At 43.4% G+C, this 21,863-nt stretch overlaps 1 protein-coding gene across 1 annotated transcript in view; it reads right to left on the bottom strand.

Moving 5' to 3' along the window:
* Positions 1-7,906: 7,906 nt before the first annotated feature.
* LOC124545432 (UDP-glucosyltransferase 2-like) overlaps positions 7,907-21,863 on the bottom strand; it is a 150,238-nt gene continuing 136,281 nt past the window's right edge. The window contains exon 6 of the mRNA XM_047124351.1: positions 7,907-8,254. Within this exon, the coding sequence (XP_046980307.1) occupies positions 7,954-8,254 (301 nt within the window). The 3' untranslated portion in view covers positions 7,907-7,953. The remainder of the gene's footprint in view (positions 8,255-21,863) is intronic.

Below are 21,863 nucleotides of genomic sequence, written 5' to 3'. Positions count from 1 at the left end.
TTCAGTAATTATTTCTTACTCTTCAGCGCTTTCAGAAGTGGCGCGAACTCTTGCAGTTCTCGAAAACAATCAACCTATCTGTAGACAGCTGTGTCATGTGCAAGCGCAATTGTTTGCATTGGAGTAATGGAGTCTCTGATCTAAAGAAATTACAGTTAACTGCAGAGAAGGGTGTATTGTGTTTTGTGTATTATACTGTGGACCTAGGAACAACGGATAGGCTTCGTCCCGTAGTAGCCCTCAGTGGTTCAGAACCCCACAACAGGCCACAGCAGTCCGCCTACCCCACCGCCGCCCCACGCCGAACCCAGGGTTACTGTGTGGTTCGCCCCCAGTAGACCCCCCCCCCCCCTCTTTCCCCCTCCCAGGAACGTCTAATACGAGACAAGTGTAACTCCAAATGTTTGCGTGGTAGAGTGATTATGGTGTATGCGTACATGGAGACAGTGTTTGGGTAGCAATCGCCAACATAGTGTAACTGAGGCGAAATAATGGGAACCAGCCCGCGTTCGCCGAGGTAGATGGAAAACAGCCTTAAATACTACCCAGAGGCTGGCCGGCACGCCGGACCTCGACACTAATCCGACAGGCGGATTCGTGCCGGGGACCGGCATGCCTTCCCGCTCGGAAAGCAGCGTTTTAGACTACATGGCTAGCCGGGCGGGTTCAGAGAAGGGTACTCCGGTGGAACAATTGCTAACTCAGGTTAAAGAGTTGCAAGTTAACGCTAGTCTCCTTGGTTTAAAAGAGGAAGTGGTAGTCACGATCAGGATGGAATTACTAGGCAGGTCTCGCAGAATACAGCTGCTGTCGAGGAATTACCGACAAGTGGATCGTTTGGTAAAGATTATGCTAAATTGTCAGACTCGCTGGTTCACTTATTGCGAGGCCTCATTGATCTTTCTGCGGAGTAGCTTACCCATGTTTAGAGTCTTTTGTGGTTAACAGTCCGATTTGAACATCATGCCAACGCGTTAGGCGTTTCACAAAGTGGCATTATGGAATTATTATACCCATTAACTCGCGGGTTGCTCATTAGGATTTTTTCAGAGGTACTCTCAAATCCTCATTAAGTGCATTTAGGAAGAGAATGACACAGCTTGAATTACCTCCTCGAGTTGAAAGCTAACTTGAGAATAAACATTTTTGGCGGGTACAATGTATTGAGTAGAACTTACCTGATTATATTGAGAGGGTTCGCACCGCCGCGATCTCAGAGCTTCCGATCACTGAGTTAGTCATTGTTGGTAATGTTCTTGAGGGGTAAACCCGAGGACCCTTCAATAAACTCACTTCACTGACATAGCTTGATGACCTGCTTATTTCTATTGAAGGGTTGCTCTTAGCCGATGAATGGCGTAAAAAAAAAAAAAGGGTATGCTCTTCCTGATTTTTACCAGCATGTTGAGAGTTCAGAACCGGTCCCTTATGTTGAACCCAAAGTGATGAGCTGTTATCAGTTTGGTAATTCAAGGCATGTGATGCACGATCAATCGGGGTCATCGTCCGAACAGCTAACGCCAGAAGATTGGTACTATGGTAAATTTGTCTAAACCACCTAGACAGTGTGCTCAGATTAGACCGGTGGTGGGTGATAAACTCCCTTATATTTGTGCACAATTTAATCGGGAGCCCATTTGTGCCCTTCTTCATTCCGAAAGTACATTCTCTTTTCTTTACTATCGATGGTATCTTGTGTTTTGTACCATCTGTAAGCTGCCTTCCTTATGTGCTTCCGATCAGAGACGTGCTGTTAAAGAACAAATGTTATCTCTGATTGGTGGAGTGTGGGGCAAACTCAGCATTCTGGAATTTTAATGACCCGTTAAGTTGTTGGTTTGACGTCCTTTGTGGTTAACTTGCTCTTGAGGAGAGATTTTATACGCAGTATTGGGCTTGTTCTTGATTGTGGGAATAACGTGTTTTATTTTAAGTTCTGTCCCAGTGTACGTATTGCTCTGTGTTACTGCCAGGGAGCTTCTTTTGTTAGTATGGTTAGGGAACAAAGTCACTGGCTTGATCTTGCTCATTTGGAAGCAGGAAAAGGTAGGAAGCTGTTGCACGTACTTCAGCGATTCCCTAATGTTTTAACCGACAAATTTGGTGTTACAAGTAAAACTGAATAAAGGATCCGTTTGAAATATGATCTTTCTGTTAGGAAGGCTCCCTATAGGTTACCCCCCCCTCCCCCAAGATGAGGATCCGTCGGGGAATAATCAATGGTATGCTTCGTGAAGGGGTTAAGATGGCCTCCACCTCGCCTTACGCCTCACCTGTATCTTCGTTCCTAAGAAGCAGGAGGGGGGAGCGGTGACGACAGACCTGTTGTCTATTATAGGTCAGCTCTGCCTTGTGGCAACCACCCTATTTGTACTTAAAAGTATTTGTACCTAGAAGTATTATCTGTGTTTTATAGCGTTACAACCACCCTGCCGAACAGGGACTGAGAGTTGTTGTCCTAAACATCATCATCTCATTCCCATAGACACGGAAGTTGCCAAAATGGCGTCCACTCAAAATACTTGCACCAGGCGCCCGGTCTACCCAACAGGAGGCTCTAGCCATGTCTTTACTAAATGAACCACCAACAAGTGCTCAGCTCTCTCCCGTAGAGCAATTTATTTTCCTATCAGAGTTTCTTCCTCTTACAAACAGTGTGGGTGCCCTGTTAAATTAAGATTTGATGACTGTGGCTTGTGTTTTGATTTTAGGGCCCAGCGGGCTAGACTGAACTGTGAGGGGTATCTTATCTTGTTAGTGTGTTTCATTAAGAGAAAAGGTCCGCTCTGCCTTGCGGCAACCACCCTATTTGTACTTAAAAGTATTTGTACTTAGAAGTAAAATCTGTGTTTCATGGTGCTACAGCCACCTTGCAGCACAGCCAGTAGTTGATCTCGTTTAATGCTCCGAAGGTTTTAACAACTGTTTGAATTGTTTCAGCAGTTGTTTTCTAAAGATAATTGAAGTGTCTAAAATTCGTCTAACTATCTGGTTAGCCTAGAACCGTTCATATACCGACAGTTAAGGTGCTTAGTGGCTTACAGAGGTTATTTTCTGAAGGATACTTCCAAATTTGTAAGGTTGTTTTAATATTTTCTATGTTTAATCAACGCGCAAGGAAGTGGAATATAGAAGCACAAAGGAATGACGAGATACGGTTGAAGTTCTCTAAAGCTGTAGATACAACAATAAGGGAAAGTCCAGTGGGTAGTGCAGTAGAAGAGGAATGGACATGTCTGGAAAGTGCCATCACAGAAGTTGGGAAGGAAAACCTAGGTACAACGAAGGTAACTGCGAAGAATCAATGGGTAACAGAAGAAATACTTGAATTGATTGATGAAAGGAGGAGGTACAAAATGTTCCCCGAAACTCAGGAATTGAGAAATACAAGTCGCTGAGGAATCAAGTAAATAGGAAGCGTGGGGAATCTAACACGAAATGGCTGCAGGAAAAGTGTGAAGGCATCGAAAAAGAGATGATTGTCTTAAGGACAGACTCAGCATACAGGAACGTCAAAACTACCTTCCGTGACATTAAAAGCAAGGGTGGTAACATAAAGAGTGCAACGGGAATTCCACTGTTAAACGCTGATGAGAGAGCGGGTAGGTGGAAAGAATACATTGAAAGCCTGCATGAGGGGGAAGCTTTATGTCATGTGATAGTAAGAAGAAACAGGAGTCGATTTAGAAGAGATAGGGGATCCAGTATTAGAGTCGGAACTTAAAAGAGCTTTGGAGGACTTAACATCAAATAAGGCAGAAGGGATAGATAACATACCATGAGAATTTCTAAAATCGTTGGGGGGAGAGGCATCAAAACGACTATTCGCGTTGGTGTGTCGAATTTATGAGTCTGGCGATATACTATCTGACTTTCCGAAAAGCACCATCCAAAAGAGTCTGGCGATATACTATCTGACTTTCCGAAAAGCACCATCCACACAATTCATAACACGGAAAGAGCTGACAATTGCGAGAATTACCGCACAATCAGCTTAACAGCCCATGCATCCAAGTTGTTGACAAGAATAATATACAGAAGAATGAAAAAGAAAATTGAGGATGCGCTAGATGACGATCAATTTGGCTTTAGGAAAGGTAAAGGCACGAGAGAGGCAATTCTGAAGTTGCGGTTAATAATGAAAGAAAGACTAAAGAAAATCAAGACACGTTTATAGGATTTGTCGACCTCGAAAAAGCGTTTGACAATGTAAAATAGTGCAGGATGTTCAAAAATCTGAGACGAATAGGGGTAAGATATAGGGAGAGACGGTCATACACAATAAGTACAACAGCCAAGAGGGAATAATAAGAATGGTCGACCAAGAACGAAGTGCTCGTATTAAAAAGAGTGTAAGACAAGGATGTAGCCTTTCGCCCCTACTGTTTAATCTGTACATCGAGGAAGCAGTGATAGAAATAAAAGAAAGGTTCAGGAGTGGAATTAAAATTCAACGCGAAAGGATATCAATGATACGATTCCCTGATGACATTGCTATCCTGAGTGAAAGTGAAGAAGAATTACATGATCTGTTGAACGGAATGAACAGTCTAATGAGTACACAGTATGGTTTGAGAGTAAATCGGAGAAAGACGAAGGTAATGAGAAGTAGTAGAAATGAGAACAGCGAGAAACTTAACATCAGGATTGATGGTCATGAAGTAGATGAAGTCAAGGAATCTGCTACCTAGGCAGTAAAATAACCAATGACAGACAGAGCAAGGAGGACACCAAAAGCAGACTAGCAATGGCAAAAAGGGCATTCCTGGCCCAGAGAAATCTACTAGTATCAAATATCAGCCTTAATTTAAAGAAGAAACTTCTGAGAATGCGCATATGGAGCATATCATTGTATGGAAGTGAAACGTGGACTATGGGAAAACTTGAACAGAAGAAAATTCAAAGCATTTGAGTGTGATGCTACAGACGAATGTTGAAAATTTGGTGGACTGCTAAGGTAAGGAATGAGGAGGTTGTGTGCAGAACCGAAGAGGAAAGGAATATGTGGAAAACACTGACAAGGAGAAGGGTCAGGATGTCAGGACATTTGTTAAGACATGAACTTCCATAGTACTAGAGGAAGACGGAGATTGGAATACACCCAACAAATAATTGAGGACATAAGTTGCAGGTGATACTCTGAGATGAAGAGGTTAGCACAGGAGGGAAATTCGTGATGGGCCGCATCAAACCAGTCAGAAGACTGATGACAAAAAAAAGTTTAATCGTTTAATAATTTTTGAATTTTACTATGACCACATTTGTATTTGTGTTAAGTGTCGTATCAATCGAATGGGCCAACATTTTATGGTTGTGTCCTTGCAGCTTATGGGGATTATTTTCTGCGGCCTACTTTTACATTTGTTAAAGTGGTTTTAATACTTTCCATGTTTAATGCTTTAATAATTTTTGAATTTTGCCACACTTGCATTTGCATTTGCCTTGAGTGTGGTATCCTGGAATTGAGCTAAAGGTTTATTGTTGTCCTTGTATAGTCTAAGAGGGCTTTGTTATGTGTTTTGTAGTTAAATCACTACTTTGATTGTCTCATTGAGCTGTGGACTGGTGCCAAAGGTCTGGCTCTGAATCTGTTGTGCCACCTGTGGACTTGCACGATGATCTGACGTCGCCCAGACCAACTGTAATTTTTTTAGTGTTTGATGTTCTTCCTCCTTGTGACTGGAAAATCTTGAAACATGATTAAAGATTAACAGGAGGCTCAAGTGGAATTTTAATCCTTAAAGTTTGTTGTTTTAAAGGAAAGACATTTATGCTTGGTGTTCTTTCAAGGTTTGTATTGTTCTAAAGAAAAGGGACATTTTTGCTTGAACCTTGTAACGTGTTAGTAAAGAGTTTTGATGATCAAGTAATTTGGTTATTAGGATTGCTAACAAGGGAACCTCCCCATCGCACCCCCCTCAGATTTAGTTATAAGTAGGCACAGTGGATAGGCCTTGAAAAACTGAACACAGATCACTTGAGAAAACAGGAAGAAGTTGTGTGGAACTATGAAAAAAATAAGCAAAATATACAAACTGAGTAGTCCATGCTCACGATAGGCAACATCAAGGAAAATGTGAATTCAGGAGCGCCGTGGTCCCGTGGTTAGCGTGAGCAGCTGCGAACGAGTGGTACTGGGTTCAAGTCTTCCTCGAGTGAAAAGTGTAATTTTTTATTTTCAGACAATTATTTTGCGAAGCTGCACAGGTACACAGAGCAGTATTGTTTACGAGATCGTGTGTCAATTATCAAAGTTCAGGCACTCACACATAATCAACTTCGCTCTCCAAAATTCCAGGACATGTTCAGATTTGCTTGGACATATGCGGGATTTGACGGTCTACACACGGAAAAATTTGAAAACGTTAAAAACATATGTTTTGACAGAGCACAGGGAATACTGTGTGACTGTGAAACTGTTACATTCATTTGTTGCAGTTTATGTGACACAATTCTTTTGTTTTCATCGCTTTTTTGGGAGCGATTATCACATCCACAAGAAAACCAAAATCGGGCAAGGTAGAAGAATCTTTTTACGCATTCGCCAAGTGTACAAGTTGGGTGGGTCGACAACATATTCCTGTCATGTGACGCACATGCCGTCACCAGTGTCGTATAGAATATATCAGACGTGTTTTCCTGTGGAGGAATCGGTTGACGTATGACCTTGCGAGCAAATGTTTTCGGTTCCCATTGGAGAGGCACGTCGTTTCGTCTACCAATCGCACGGTTTTGCGGTGCGGTCGTAAAACACAGACACTAAATTATATTGTAACAAATGAGCCCTCGGTCACAAATATTAAGTCAAATTTGACCTGGTTTCGACGCTACTATGAGCGTCGTCTTCAGAATTAGACTAACCGTACTAAAAATGGTTCAAATGGTTCTGAGCAGTATGGGACTTAACATCTATGGTCATCAGTCCCCTAGAACTTAGAACTACTTAAACCTAACAAACCTAAGGACATCACACAACACCCAGTCATCACGAGGCAGAGAGAATCCCTGACCCTGCCGGGAATCGAACCCGGGAACCCGGGCGTGGGAAGCGAGAACGCTACCGCACGACCACGAGCTGCGGGCTAACTGTACTGAAACATTGGGTATATAGTACATTAATAAAATTAAAGTTTGTACTGACGCGAAAAGATGCAGTACTTACAAGTCACATATTAAAAAAGATTTAAGCCGGAAAGGCGACGTCATGAACACTTGTTAGATGGCGAGCCGCTAAGGGCTGCTCGTACTGTGAACAAGGGTTGCAACAAGACCGGTCTGTTATTATAGTGAACAGAGACGTCAATGAACGAACGGACAGATCATAACTTTGCGAAAATAAAGAAAATAAACGTTTCACTCGAGGGAATACTTGAACCAAGGACCTCTCGTTCCGTAGCTGCTCACGCTAACCACAGGACCACGGCGCAGCTGAGCTCGTACTATACTTGATGTTGCCTATCTTGCGCATGGACTACTCAGTCTGTACATTTTGCTTATTTTTTCATAGTTCCACACAACGTCTTCCTGTTTTCTCGATTGATCTGTGTTCAGTCTTTCAAGGCCTATCCACTGTGCCAACTTATAAATACATCAGAGGGGAGGTGCGATGGCGAGGTTCCCTTGTAAGTAACAAGCTACATTCAATTAATCTCCCAGCCCTTCACCTCAGACCTGACTGTTTGTCCTCTTTATCTTGGTACATATCCTTGTTGACCGTATCAAGCAATACTGTTGCATAAATAGAAACAGTTATGTTTATTTAGTTTATATCATTCATACACACAATACATTTTGTTTCTTGAACAATAGGAGATGGATGAGTAATAATGACAATAAAAATGATGATAAAAATTAGCTCCACTGCTTGTGTGTTACACAGTGTGCACCTCTTTGTTATTGATGCCGTGTGTGTGTGTGTGTGTGTGTGTGTATGTGTGAATAGAAATGGCGGCCCTAGTCCCGCTTGGGCCTGTTCTTGCCGTCTGGCGGCGACCCCAGCGCCGCCCTGGCGGCCCTGTACAGAGCTCTGACAGAGAGCGCCACGAGCAGCAGCAGCGCCCCAAGCAGCAGCACCAGCGCCGCGATGACGTCGAGCAGCAGGTACTGGTACCACGCCAGGTCCAGCGAGGCCGACCTCATGTGGTAGGCGCCCTTGTGCCGTATCACGTACTCCGTCCAGTGCACCGCAGTCTCCATTGGCTTCTCTGGCCGGTCGTGGAACAGCACGGAGCGTTTCTCCGCGTTTTGTTTGTACCTGCCAAACATTTCGAGATTAAAGAGGACACCCTCATGAGCAGACTTTTGTTGGAGTATGTAGTACTGTAGGTTGTGTAAGGTGTCAGGCAAATCCAACACCTTCCATGAAAACCCTGACATGATAGCAAATCTGGCAGTATGTCACATAGCTCCAAATAAATCCTGACATTAAATTAACTAAAGTAATACGATCAACGAGTGAGCAAACGGAATACCACAGACTAACACAAGAACGCCTAAATGCATGTCATACCTTCAAACCGCGAAGCAGATGCAGTTCCGAGGGGAGAAACGAGAACAGAAGCCGAGAGCAGAGTTGTGTAGGCTAGAAGGCCCTACGATAAGGGACGGACACCCACGTCGCCAGCTAACCGTCAGGACGACCCCCCAGCCCATTTTAAAAGATAGAGCCCTCCAGAAGAACAGTATAGTTCTTACGATAACACTAAAAGGGTCACAGCAGCTGCAAGTTTTAGCGTGAGACTATACGCGTCTCTGTTACTTTGCAGACATTAAAAACATTGCCCCACCATGAAAAGTATAACGTTTCTCATTGGATAGTCAGAATTTTTGTAGGTGGAGCTTAAGGTTAACATCTCTTTTATGAAACTTAACTTAAACCTAGATTATAGATGTGATATGGCATAGGTCATCCTTCGATCCATTGTAGAACTTGGAAACCCATTCAGGGAATATTTGTTCACATTTTTGTTGAACGCAGTTGGTTTTTATCATCCTGTATTAAAATATTTCCTTTCATCAATAGCGCAATTTATAAACAATGTTTTGTGAGTAGAATAAAAATTCCAATGGTGAACTTAACTGCTTTTTTGACGTTATTTTGCCAGCTAACTATAAAAGGAAAGCCTTGAACCCCTTCGACTAAATTTAGTTAGTATTAAGATTCTTTTACAGGGAATGCAGTGGAGCTGACGCTGAAATCATTAAGTATTTGATTATATCATCGCCAGTCTCACTGAACTCTTCTGAACTCTACATGTCATGTGTGGTCTGGCGTCTCCTTACCAGCAACAGGTCCCAGGTTCAAACTAGTCAATTCCCTAAAAAAACACGCTCAGAGCGTCGTTGCGCGAACACGACTTAGAACAGACACCATGCAGAATGTTAGAGATGGACGAGTAACATCGTTTCTGAGCCTCGTTGTGTTTCCGTATGAAGAAGGGGTTGGCCTCAAAATACAGGGGGAAGAGGCAGCTCGGTAGGCGATGACTCTGCAGGCGTCATCTAGAAAGTCAATCCAGATGCTGATCTAGGGACCAGACCGAAGGCTTGTTGCCCTTTTATGTCAGCGATGATGTGCACTAGACAAGCTTAAGGTGTAGAAAATTTATGTCCCAAAAGAAAGTAATATTGGTAGATATCAGAAAACTAAACGTACGCAATACCACACAGGAACTCTTTTAGAAAGGAATACTTTTAAACGTTTGTGTCATTCAACAACCATGAAAATTGCTAGCAACAATTTGATTGGAAAGAATGCGAAACTGAACTGGCCACCCTCAAGCATAGATAAGAACATGGCAGAAGCAAAGTTTTCAAAACGCTAGGGAGAGAGTCTCCAAGTGTGACACACTTCACTCTGTGACCTTACGTCAAATACCTTTTTGTCTAAAGAGAAGTCATACAAGACACTGATCATTTGCGTAAACAACGACTGTCAGTAGGCGTGATTTTCACTAATGCCAGTCGAGCCCTGAACCACAGCTGCAGAAACAAACGACTGCTATTTCCCGACTGCTGCATGCTGTTAGCTGATGACGTATACAGACAGCACCACCTAGTAATGAAAGGCACTCACACACAGACACCCCCCCCCCCCCGCACACACACACACACACACACACACACACACACACACACACACACACACGAACACACACATACACACTAGTAAACGTTGACCTGACAACGTTCCATTCGTCTCTAAACAGCTATTAACACCTGGGAAAGGGATCCTGAGATAATTGTTAAAGCAATAGACATATTATTATTCTTATTGGTCTTGATTGCAATTTTTCTTTTTCAACAACGCGTTTCGCCTTGTTTGGGGATATTCAGGTTATCTTTTCTAGATGGACGCGAGAGGCACCAAGTTCTGCATAACACGCTCCCATTCACAGGAGCGAGTAACAGTAAGATGGGGGCTCAGGTAGTAAGCATATGATGATCTTGGTGCCTCTCGCGTTCATCTAGAAAAGACAACCTGAAGATGCCTAAATAAGGCGAAACGCGTCGTTGAAAAATAAAAAAAAACTAAAATTGCAACCAAGACTGTTTTTAACCAATACTGTTAAGCACTGGTTTGCTGTATACCACATATGGATAGGAAGTATTATTATTCTCTCGTTTAAAAGTAGTATGTCACTGAAAGAGATGAACTGCGTCGGGAGAAGTTTGGCAAAAGCGAATTGTGATAAGTCTATGCAAGGTCCAAAACAGACACATTTTGTGGAAATACAGTGGTTGTAACGCATTATATTAACATTCCTGCAGGTGGTACACTTTGACCTCGTAATAATTTTAAACCCCACACTCCAGTGCACGTATTTGTAATTAATGTATATAAACCATATCAGTGAGCTTCTCAAGATGGACACTATAATACAGGGTGTGACACATTTTACCAATAAATTTGGAGAGGTTTAGGACGGTGTCTTGAGAAACAAATTGATAATAGGAACTAATATGTGGAAAGTCATCCAACAACTCTACAGAGCACTGAAGTAATAGGATCTACCCAGCATTTTAGAAGCAGACGGTAGTTACTAAGCTGACGGACCGCAGCGGAACATCTCGTAATGAGAGTCGCAGCATTCAGAACGGTAGTGTCGTCGTAGGTATGCCCACATACCACGACATTACTGCCTGCTGTGGCCAAACTCAGTTTTGCAGCCAAAGGAGCGACCTAGGGGTGGGCGTCGGATGCTGTAACTCAGACGCGCCCTAGTGCCGCCGGATGACGTTTCTGGACATTGCGGTCTTCAAGACAGCCTCTGGAACCCATCTCAGTTTACTGTAAATGGGTGGACTAGCGACAGGCTTTGCCACCGTAACTTTGAAGTCCTTTAGCTGTTATGGAATGGCGACTCAGGATATTACACCCCTCAAGCACTCCTCTATAACCCATGCAGTTTGCTGACAAATGGGTGTCCTGGCTGGAGGCAGTAACTACAGTAACTTGCATACCGCGTAACGTTGTGTGATGACAATTCTGGGCATTATGCTACTCAAAACGCCTTCTGGAACCATTCTCACTTTTCTGCAGTGGATGACCTACTGGTAGGTGCTGTCCGCTATAGCTTGACCGCTATAGTATTGTGGGATGACGTTTCTGAATTTCTGAACATAGCGCTTGAGCCGTGGTAAAATTTACTGTTATGAAGAGTGTTGTGACTTGGCAAGACAGCCAAGGCACTATGAGATAGCCGAAAGGCACGCGTTTAAGCTCACGCAGGCTGGCGTGAGGTCTGGAACAGTTAAAGGATTTGAGTCTAGTAAAAAAAAGTACGGAGCCTCTGGGATACTTAACTTTAATCCATAATTGGTGAACATCGGTCTGACGGTACATGCATCACAAGATAAATAGCAAATGATAATGGCGCCTTGCTAGGTCGTAGCAAATGACGTAGCTGAAGGCTATGCTAACTATCGTCTCGGCAAATGAGAGCGTAATTTGTCAGTGAACCATCGCTAGCAAAGTCGGCTGTACAACTGGGGCGAGTGCTAGGACGTCTCTCTAGACCTGCCGTGTGGCGGCGCTCGGTCTGCAATTACTGATAGTGGCGACACGCGGGTCCGACGCATACTAACGGACCGCGGCCGATTTAAAGGCTACCACCTAGCAAGTGTGGTGTCTGGCGGTGACACCACAAAGAGCGCGCCGCAGCGCGTAGTGTGAAGCAGTCGCCCTCCGTTTCTGGCGGTGGCGCCGCTGTGGCAATCGCAGCTTTGGTGTCTCCCTCTGGTGGGAAAGGGGAAAAGGTTGCCTGTTCACGTGAATTTAAGGGCCGCTGTAAGCTCGCCAAGGTACTTTCCGCAATTTTACGCCTTTTTACACTTTAAATCACCATTTTATCGCCTGTTTTTCCTTGTTTCTTTCTTCTTTCATTATTTAAAAAAAGTCTGTAGGCTGTAGAGCAGCGTAGTAAGCTGCTGCCAGCCCGCCCCCTTCGGGGGAATTGAAAATCAATAAAGAAAAAAAAAAAATTCGCCAAGGTAAGTCGGGGTCAGTCAGTCAGTCGGAGTGAGGCTAGCTCAGTCTTGAGTCACCAGTTGCTGGTCTGTCTCTCTTTTGCATTTGTGCGGCAGTTAGTGTCTATCTGTCGTCGGAGCGATATTGTGTCTGTCGTTTGGATCAAACTTTAAAGCCAGAAAATGAGAGTATTACCACTCCGCCAGTAACATAACTCAGTTAGTGGTCGCCCGGTCGGGGCTGAGTTCCTGCATCTGAGTCTGCGCGTTAGGCCGCCAGTCTGCTCGAGTTGCTCGGGCAACGGTCATTGGCGGTTGGATCGGTCGGTTGGTCGGTCGCGCACTGAGACACGAGATGACTTGTCCGCCTTTAGCGTCGGCGCATTTGAGGTCCCCACGTGCGTCCAGTGGGCACCGCCGTATAGAAAGGGGTAGTGGCTTCGCGGTTCACACGAGAGCAACAGGAGCGAAACCACGACATCGGGCTGGCCGGGGCGAGCTGCGACGCCGTGAGACGGGAGATCGGCGCGCCTTCCTGCGTTCGTTGAAGCGGCTGGCAGCGGACGGTTCGGGAGAGCATTGGGGGTGCTGCGCCAGGTCTTCGCCAGAAATCGCAGTTTATTAGAAGTTAAGTGATTGGTGATATGTTGTTTGATTTACTCTTGTTAAACTCTACTTGTTTTCTTGGTGAGCCGGCCGGTGTGGCCGAGCGGTTCTAGGCACTACAGACTTGAACCGCACGACCGCTCCGGTAGCAGGTTCGAATCCTGCCTCGGGCATGGATGTGTGTGATGTCCTTAGGTTAGTTAGGTTTAAGTAGTTCTAAGTTCTAGGGGACTGATGACCTCAGATGTTAAGTCTCATAGTGCTCAGAGCCATTTCCTTGGTGAGGTCACCAGCCACTTTGTTTTGGGGTCGTCCCACCATTGTTCTCCGTTTGCTCACCCGCGGGAAGGTGGTTATTTGTGAATTGGGTGGTCCGTTTTTCCCTTGTGGAAATAGGGAGGTTTAGAGCTATCTGCGGTTCGGTTTGTTTAGTAACCGCCCCCCCCCCCCCCCTGTCAATCTGCCATACGTTAATAGCTGCCTCTGTTATGTTTGTCGGATTCGGTGTTAACGAATTTATTGCTTAAAGGCCGAATTCTTGAAATATGTTTTTATCTTGCCTATCATCTTGCGACGTGGTATGTGTGTAATGTAGAGCATGTTGTACATTTCATGTAAGTCTACATTTTATGGGTTTTATTTAAATAGTCATTTTAGGTTATAAGGTTGCCACCCTTCCACCCTAAGAGCCCTTTAAAGGAAAAAAAAAGCAATTGCACTTTCGGTGGGAAATAATTTGAGTGTTGTACCATTTCCATCCCTCATACAGGGTGCATAGTTTATGTGCTTGTGTGAGTTGTTAAAAAATTTTTAGTTTAAAGTAATCTGGTGTGTTGCCGATTTGCACCAGTGTAGTCTTTCAGAGGTTGTTGTGAGCGGTCATCACTTGAGCCGTGACGAAAGGGAGCAGGCGAGCTTCTCAGCCCGAAGGCTTATACTGTTGATACTGTTCTTCCTGCCTCTAAATAAAATTGTAACTAGATATTTCGAGAGTGCTTTTCTGCTTATAATTGTAAAACTGTTTTTGAAAAAGCTCTTAGGAATACAATTCACACTTGTTAAAAGTAATTTCATTTTCCATCAGTTACTTCCTGGAAACTACTCCACGCTCACCTAGTGTGATTAAATGTGTTAATGTTCTTGATGAATCGCTAGCAAATAAAGTAAATTCTTTAAGACAAGATTTTGAAAGTAAATTCATGGTTCAGCGCTCTTCAGAACAACATCTAAGACCCCCTTGCAGTTTGCTGCCAAAGGGGTAGCCCTGCAGCAGTTGTTGGTCGCAGTAATTTTTGCGCTCTGTAGCGTTGTGAGATGACGGTTCTGGACATTTCACTACTGTAGACGGCCTCCAGAACATCCGTCAATGGCTTATTGGCGGAACTAGGTCGCAATAACTTCGACAGCCTCTTGTTTGTGAACATTACATTCCTCAAGGCACCTTCTAGAACCTCATTCAATTGTGGCCAAAGGAAAGGCCTATCAACAGCCTTTGGTCAAAATAATTCGGACACAATGTGGCGGACATTGCCCTCTAGAATCTCTCTCAATTTTCTGCCAAAGTGGTGGCCTCTTGGCAGGCATCGCAACTATAACTTGGACCCTCTGTAGAGTCGTGGGACGATGTTTATGGACATTGCCCAAGACACACTCTAGAAGAATCTGAAAGAGTGGAATATCGGGAGGCGTTTGTGGCCATAACTCCCACACCCTATAGCTTTGTGGGATTATGTTGCTGGACAAAACGCCCTCTAGAGCTCCTCGCAGTTTGCTGTCAAATCGTTAGCCTGCCGGAGGATTTGCCGCTAAAGACTGGACGTTTTGAAGCGTCGTGTGATGATGGTTCTGGCCATTATGCTCCTTCAGATAATGTCTAGAAGGTCTCTCAGTGTTCTTCCAAAGGGGTGGCCCGTCGGTGGGCGTTGGTCAGCATTACTTGGACAGCCTTCAGCGTGGTGGTAAGCCGTTTCTGAATTTTCTGCTACTCAAGGCGCCCTCTAGAATACCTCGTAGTTTTGCTGCCAAAGGGGTGGCATGGCTGGAAGTGTTGGCTGCTATATCTTGGAGGCTCTGTGGTATCGTTGGATGACGTTACCGAGCAGTATACCCCACGAGACACCTTATTCAACCCCCCGCAGCTTGTCGAAACATGTCACCACTGACAGGGAAGCCAGAAAAATCGTCCTTACAATCCACAGGCCATGACCTTCCGCAGTAGCTAAATGTCTGATTCAAGGTAGCCTAAAAATACGTAAAATGAAGGAATACAAATTACCTCTACATACTGCGTGCTAAGTGGTTAGGAGCAGAATCGTAAGTCGTTCGGTAGAGGAGTGTTTGGAAGTAAGAGATACGAAGCTGCAACCTGTAAAGTCTGTGGAGCATCTCCTTCAAGCCACTGAGATGTTACGTTTTCTCGATAACACCCTTTTGGAATGAGTGTTGCCTTTTTAAAAATGGCTCTGAGCACTATGGGACTCAACTGCTGTGGTCGTAAGTCCCCTAGAACTTAGAACTACTTAAACCTAACTAACCTAAGGACATCACACACATCCATGCCCGAGGCACGATTCGAACCTGCGACCGTAGCGGTCGTGCGGTTCCAGACTGTAGTGCCTTCAACAGCTCGGTCACTCCGGCCGGCTGTTGCCTTTTTACTCACAGAGATTGGAAACAGGTGGCAGCACTTGCAAAAGTTTTGACTGTGTGTCAGAATGACTAACATTAAAATTTTCAATGAACTCGTCAAATATTGCAGTCCCATGTCGTCTAGGATCCTTGCCCATTTTATATGTTTTGTATAGGGATATGATTTACACAAGGTTGTGAATGTGTCATCATTCAAGAAAGTCCAGGTCACGCAGTGCGTATTTGATTGCTCAGTATGTGCACAAGCAGTCGCTGTGGGGAGACAGACATTGATAAACAAAAATATAAGTGAAGGAGCTAGACAAAATTTAATACTTAATATCACAGCAGACGAAGTGTTTTAGTAAGCTCAAGAACACCTTGACAGACAATGAAATTAAGTATTGTATCATGAATGATAAGTACAGGTAGTTTTATGATGGCTCCTTGTCAACCAATGAAAGTACCACATTAGTCAGTGGAGGGATGTGAACAGAAATAACACCTCGTGGCAGTATGGAACCACGAGAGATGGTCTGGACCTTACTGTTGGTTTTATTTGGCGCCATACGTGTCATTGACGACTAATGATGCACTAAGGATGACAGTAGATCCTAATTTTATGTATTCTAACCGAGTTTGTTGCAATAATTTAAAAGTAGTACTGGTATTGGGTTAGGTGACAGAAGAATGCGATACAGTGGTGGTAACTTTTAGTAGATGCTCTCCTTGGTGGGCGATTGAATACATGCCAACTGTGATGCAAACTGACCATAGATGTAGATATAAGACAGTAATTGCTCTTGCAATAAAGTGGATGAAGTATATCATTCAAAGTTAACACTGTAAAATACCCCACTCGCTCAAAAATAATAATAGATAATACACCATTTGAGCATGTCTCCAATTTTTTTGGATGTGACGTAAGCTATGATATCAAAATTTTGTCAAATCATGGCTACGTCTGTACTGCTATATGGAAGTTAGTCATGGATCCATAAAAAGCCATAAAAATAAACCACAAACAGCAGAAATGCGATTTTTAGGAGTCGGAGAGAGGTATTATGAGGGAAGACAATATAAGAAATTAAGATATTAGGAATGAACTAGATATTTATAATATTAACGAAAAGATTGAGGAAAATAAAATATTATGAAAACATCACTTATAAAAAATGAGTACCGAGAGGATCCAACGTCTGCTCATGCTGTACCAGCCAAGAGGACGAAGGGACGTTGGAAGACACATAACGAGGTGTCAGTGAAAAGTGAAGACGGAACAGGCAGGCACAAGTGCCTATACCTTTATGTGCAGAAGAAGAAGAATTGCAGCATTGTCACAGCTAGTTTTAGGGATCTAAAAACCTGAAATGAGATGTTCGTATAATGAATAAACTCGCGAAATCACGACCTTTTTATATCGTATGGACACCTTGGCACTATATGGATATGAATGTTCTGTTGAAAAAATTAATAATGGGATGATGACAAAGGAAGGTAGCAAAGAACAAAATTAATGACAAATGAGTACCAGACACGTGTTTCGAGAAAGTCAACCGCTTGGGGACAAACTCCTAAGGGCCCTGCTGTTCAGTCGGGTTTCCAGCCGTAACATACCGTCATTTTGACACAATATTTCGGCGGTCCACCTCACTGACATCGTCAGGTGAGCAAGCCTTCGCACTAACTCGCCGGAATTGAAATTAAACCGTAGCGGCAGCGAACGCAACTGCCCTCTAGTGCAAAACACGACAGCGCGCCGGTGGTAAAAACTTGACTTATTGCTCTTACATTAACCTTTAACTACAATTGTGTAGTCCCTGGGACTGCACTGCTTTTCACCTCCCTGTTTCTAGGAATGCTATTGACCTTGAAGAGCTAAACTGCACAGTCGCTTCCATATTCTAAGTCTGCTGCTTGTTGCCATGGTAGTCATAGTTGAAAGTGCTCTGTCTGATTTTGTTTCGTCAAAATGACATCCAGGGAGAGCATGACTGGGTTATTGTGAGTCAGGGACAGAATGAATATTTTTCTTGTCCATTGTGTTTGTTTTGTTCTTCACATCTGTTGGTGATAATAACTCTGGAACTAGGTCAGGTAACCCTGGTCCCTTGTATGTGAGAATAGGTGATCCATATTTTGAAGAAAAACTTTCAAGAATTATCAATGAAGTTGGGAGTGACACATCTGACTTCAACTTTTCTGACATGAAGCATGGTGATTTTACACACAGTGAACAGGATTCGGAATCCAGTGTGTCTGGCGAGAGTGAAAGTGGCGAGGAAAAGGCTGAAGGAGAATCAGAAAGTGAAGAAGATGAGGAAAGTGCTAGGAAATGCTTCTGTGGCAGAAATAGGTTCCAGTAGTCAGCTGTAGAACCAAACAGCTCATAATATATTGAAGATACCAGCACTTTGGCACAATCTCAGAAGACAGTCACAGGTCAACCCACTCACCACTGGAAGCTATATTTTAAGTGATGATATGCTGAACAAAATACTGACATAGACAAATAAAAAGTTAAGAAATTCGGGGAAAATACATGAATACAGACAGAACAGAAGCCAGACCATGTATGATGTGTAAAATGAAGAGTTTTATCAGCCTTCTAACACTGCTGTATTCAAATCCTTTGTACTAATGGGACTGGCTGTCATGTCACTATGTCATCAGCAAGACTTGCTGTAATTCTCAACTGCCTGAGATGTGACAACCCTGATTACAGGGAGTTATGGAAGCTTTCTGATCCAGCAGCTGCTATAACAAACATTCTGCACAAATTCAGTGAAAATTCACAGCAGTCCTGTATTCTTGGGGCTAATGCTACAGCTGATGAAATGCTAATCAGCATTAGAGGACACTGTAAGTTCAAAATGTATATTCCATCTAAACTGGCAAAGTACAGCCTGAAACTTCAATGCCTCACCAGTTTCAGGAACAATTATGTCTTCAACACCTATCTCTCCTGTGGAAAAGGTACCAATGGAGCAGGACTTACCCCAGATGAGAAGAAATATGTCATTCCCACACAGGCTATCCTCAGATAGTGTAAGACAATAGCACATAGTAACGAAAGCTTTACCACTGATAGCTGGCATGTGTCAATTGAACTTGCAGACATGCTGTAGAAAAACGATTTGACCATAGTAGGAACAATGCAAAAGAACCAAAAGGAAATCCCGGCATCTTTTTTGCATTTCTGTGGACACGAAATTGGAACAATGCTGTATGCACATACCACACAAATCACACTGATTTCCCACATGCCTAAGAAAGGAAGAGCAGTAAATCGAATATCAGACACTGGGGACACTTTTTGATGACCGAAACAAAGACCGTTGCTTTTTAATGTAAAAAAAAACAGGGTTCCAAATCTTACTTTAAGGATACCCTTCTGTTTATAATCTCTGTTTATAATATTGTCAGATCGCCGGATTTCAATAGCTTTTTTCGCTACACAGTTCCCATAATGCGACGCAGGGCAATCACTTGTGTCTCACCATACAACATTTTATGTCCTTCGGCAGTACAATGTTCCGCAACCGCAGATTTCTCTGGCTGAAATAAACACGTGTGGCGATGGCTCTCCACGCATCGATCCTGGACGATACGAATCGCTTGTCCAATATAGGCTTTCCCGCAATGACAGGGAATTTGGTAGACACCGTTTTTCCTCAAACCCATATCATCCTTTACTGAGCTAAGCAGGGCTCTGGTCTTAGCTGGCGGACGGAATACACTTTTAATATCGAATCTCTTTAAAATTCTTTCTATTTTTGAAGATATGCTTCAAAAGGTATAATCATTCTGTCAGAAGGTAGCTTTTAGATGATCCAGTTCTTGTGTCAAACTATCTGCATCTGAAATACCATAATCTCTTCTTACCAACGTACGAAGGACGCCTTTGGATGACAGCTCGTTGCATGAAGATATTGGTCCATATGTGGAGGCTTACGATAAACATTGTGTCCTAATGTCCCATCATCCCTCCTGTAGACCAAGACATCTAGAAACGGAAATTTTTCGCCCAATTCAACTTCCATCGTAAACTTAATATTGGGATGCAAACAATTAAAATGACCTATGAAACGGCCCAGAGCATCCCTCCCAGGTGCCCTTACCATAAACGTATCGTCGACGTATCTCCAAAAACAGGTTGGTTTTATGAACGCCCTCTACAGTGACGTGTTCTCAAAATCTTCCATAAACAAAGTGGCTACTGTAGAGGATAATGGTCTCCTCATAGTCACACCGTCCGTTTGTTCAAAGTATTTGTTATTAAAATAAGAAGTACCTCGACTTCAACACATGGCGACAAAGCTGAGTTGTTTCTTCGTCCACTTTTCCACCGATTAACTGCAAAGAATCTTGGAGAGGAACTCTGGTGAAACGTGACACAATATTACAGCTAACTTGCAAATCCGTGCGGCTGAGACACAAAGACTTCAAACGCTGATAAAAATCAGACAATTGGAAATATGATGTTCGTATTTTCCGAATATGGGGACTGAGAATGGATACTAAATACTTGGCAAGTTGTAAGTAGGAGCACCCAAATTGCTAACAATAGGCCGAAGAGGATTTCGTTGCTTGATTATCTTAGGCAAACCGTATAATCTCTGTGGGACTGCAGCACCAGCTCGAAGAATTTTTAGAACATCGTCAGATAATGAACTCTTCTTTAATGCGGAATCTGCAAGTAAAAGATCCATTTTACTCAAATAATCGTCCAGCGAAAGAAGAACCATTGCATTGACCTTGCCCGCTGGTAGAATTACTAAATTCTGGTCTTCTCTGATGGACCGGATCGCAGCTCTTTCAAGCGAGGAGATAGTACTTCGCGGTATGGCACCCGACGCATTGTATCCGAGACCTCTTGCCTAACTTAATCAGCTATATCGTTGGGAAATATGGACACCGCTTGTTCAACCGCGGAAGTAAATTCAGTAATGGGAGCATTCCTGGGTGTAGGGGTAAAATTTAATCCCTTTCCTAATACTGCCAGCGTAGCTTGTTTGAGTTGTTTGGTTGTGAGATTAATCACAACATCTCGACGGGTATCATCATCCGGGTATCATCATCCGTTATTGTAGACTGAGAAGAAACGTGGAAGACTGCCTACTGACGACATTTGGATGGACTCAGTCTGGTATTGCCCAGGGTGAACTGTCAATCCTTTCGTAGTATGCAGCAGACAGCCGCGCCGATACTTCCAAATGCAAATAAAATAATTCCTTGGAAGTGAATTCCAATTGTCTGCGTGTGAAACGAATGCGCTCCCTAACTAAAGTAAAACCAGCACGCTTCTTAATGTTGCTGGCCATTTTTGTCCTAATGTAATGAACAATTCTGGCAAATTTAGGTATTATACCTGCGTTCCCCCATATCAGGAGAAAAGCAAGGGCGCTCATCAACTCCCCCTTAAGGGCCCTATACTTGCTGAGACATAGTGTTTGCAGACAGAGTTTGCACACACATATCGTGTGTGAATGAATTGCCGACTAAAAAATTGTCTGTGTTACTGTCTGTGTCCAGTCTGTGCCAAGTCTCGTGACGCTTAAGCTGACGAAGACCAGATGAAGTGCTTCACTACTTCATGTGTAACACGACATGCTTCCAGTATGATGTGGCGCAGCGATGGAGGTGAAAAAACAGCAGAAAATTTGATATCAGCGTAGTTGCTGCAAGTTGACATGTACCTCAACGTTACTATAAGACTTTCATAAGCACTTATCGATTTTCTCATTCCAGTGTCATTCCTGTAACGTACTGCAACAACCTAACGGATGTCTCCTCGTCATAGCTACTTACATAGTCCTCTTTTATAGTTTTTAGTTTCTTCAAAAGATTAAGATACGAAAGCGTTACAAGTTGTAGAAGCCACTCTTATGTCCGCCTGCTTCGTTGCCGATATTTTTCTTTTCATAACTTCCGAAATAATAGCATTAGACGGAATAATTGTCTTACAAGGAAATATAATGAATTTGGATACGGTCAGAAAATACTCTGCCGTATCGGACTATTCATTTACGACTCTGGGAAGGATGCGTTGTGGTTGGAGGTGTAAATGCGACATGAATACTGCAGACCAGATGTGCAGACAGTCGTTGCGAACACGGTATGCTCAGACAAACCTGAGCTTGTAAAGGGCCCTTTACTAG

This window comes from Schistocerca americana, chromosome 8 (genome assembly GCF_021461395.2).
Source record: "Schistocerca americana isolate TAMUIC-IGC-003095 chromosome 8, iqSchAmer2.1, whole genome shotgun sequence".
Taxonomy (NCBI): Eukaryota; Metazoa; Arthropoda; class Insecta; order Orthoptera; family Acrididae; genus Schistocerca; species Schistocerca americana.
Note: the sequence above shows the minus strand (reverse complement) of the source record. Positions and strands in the feature narration are given on the sequence as shown.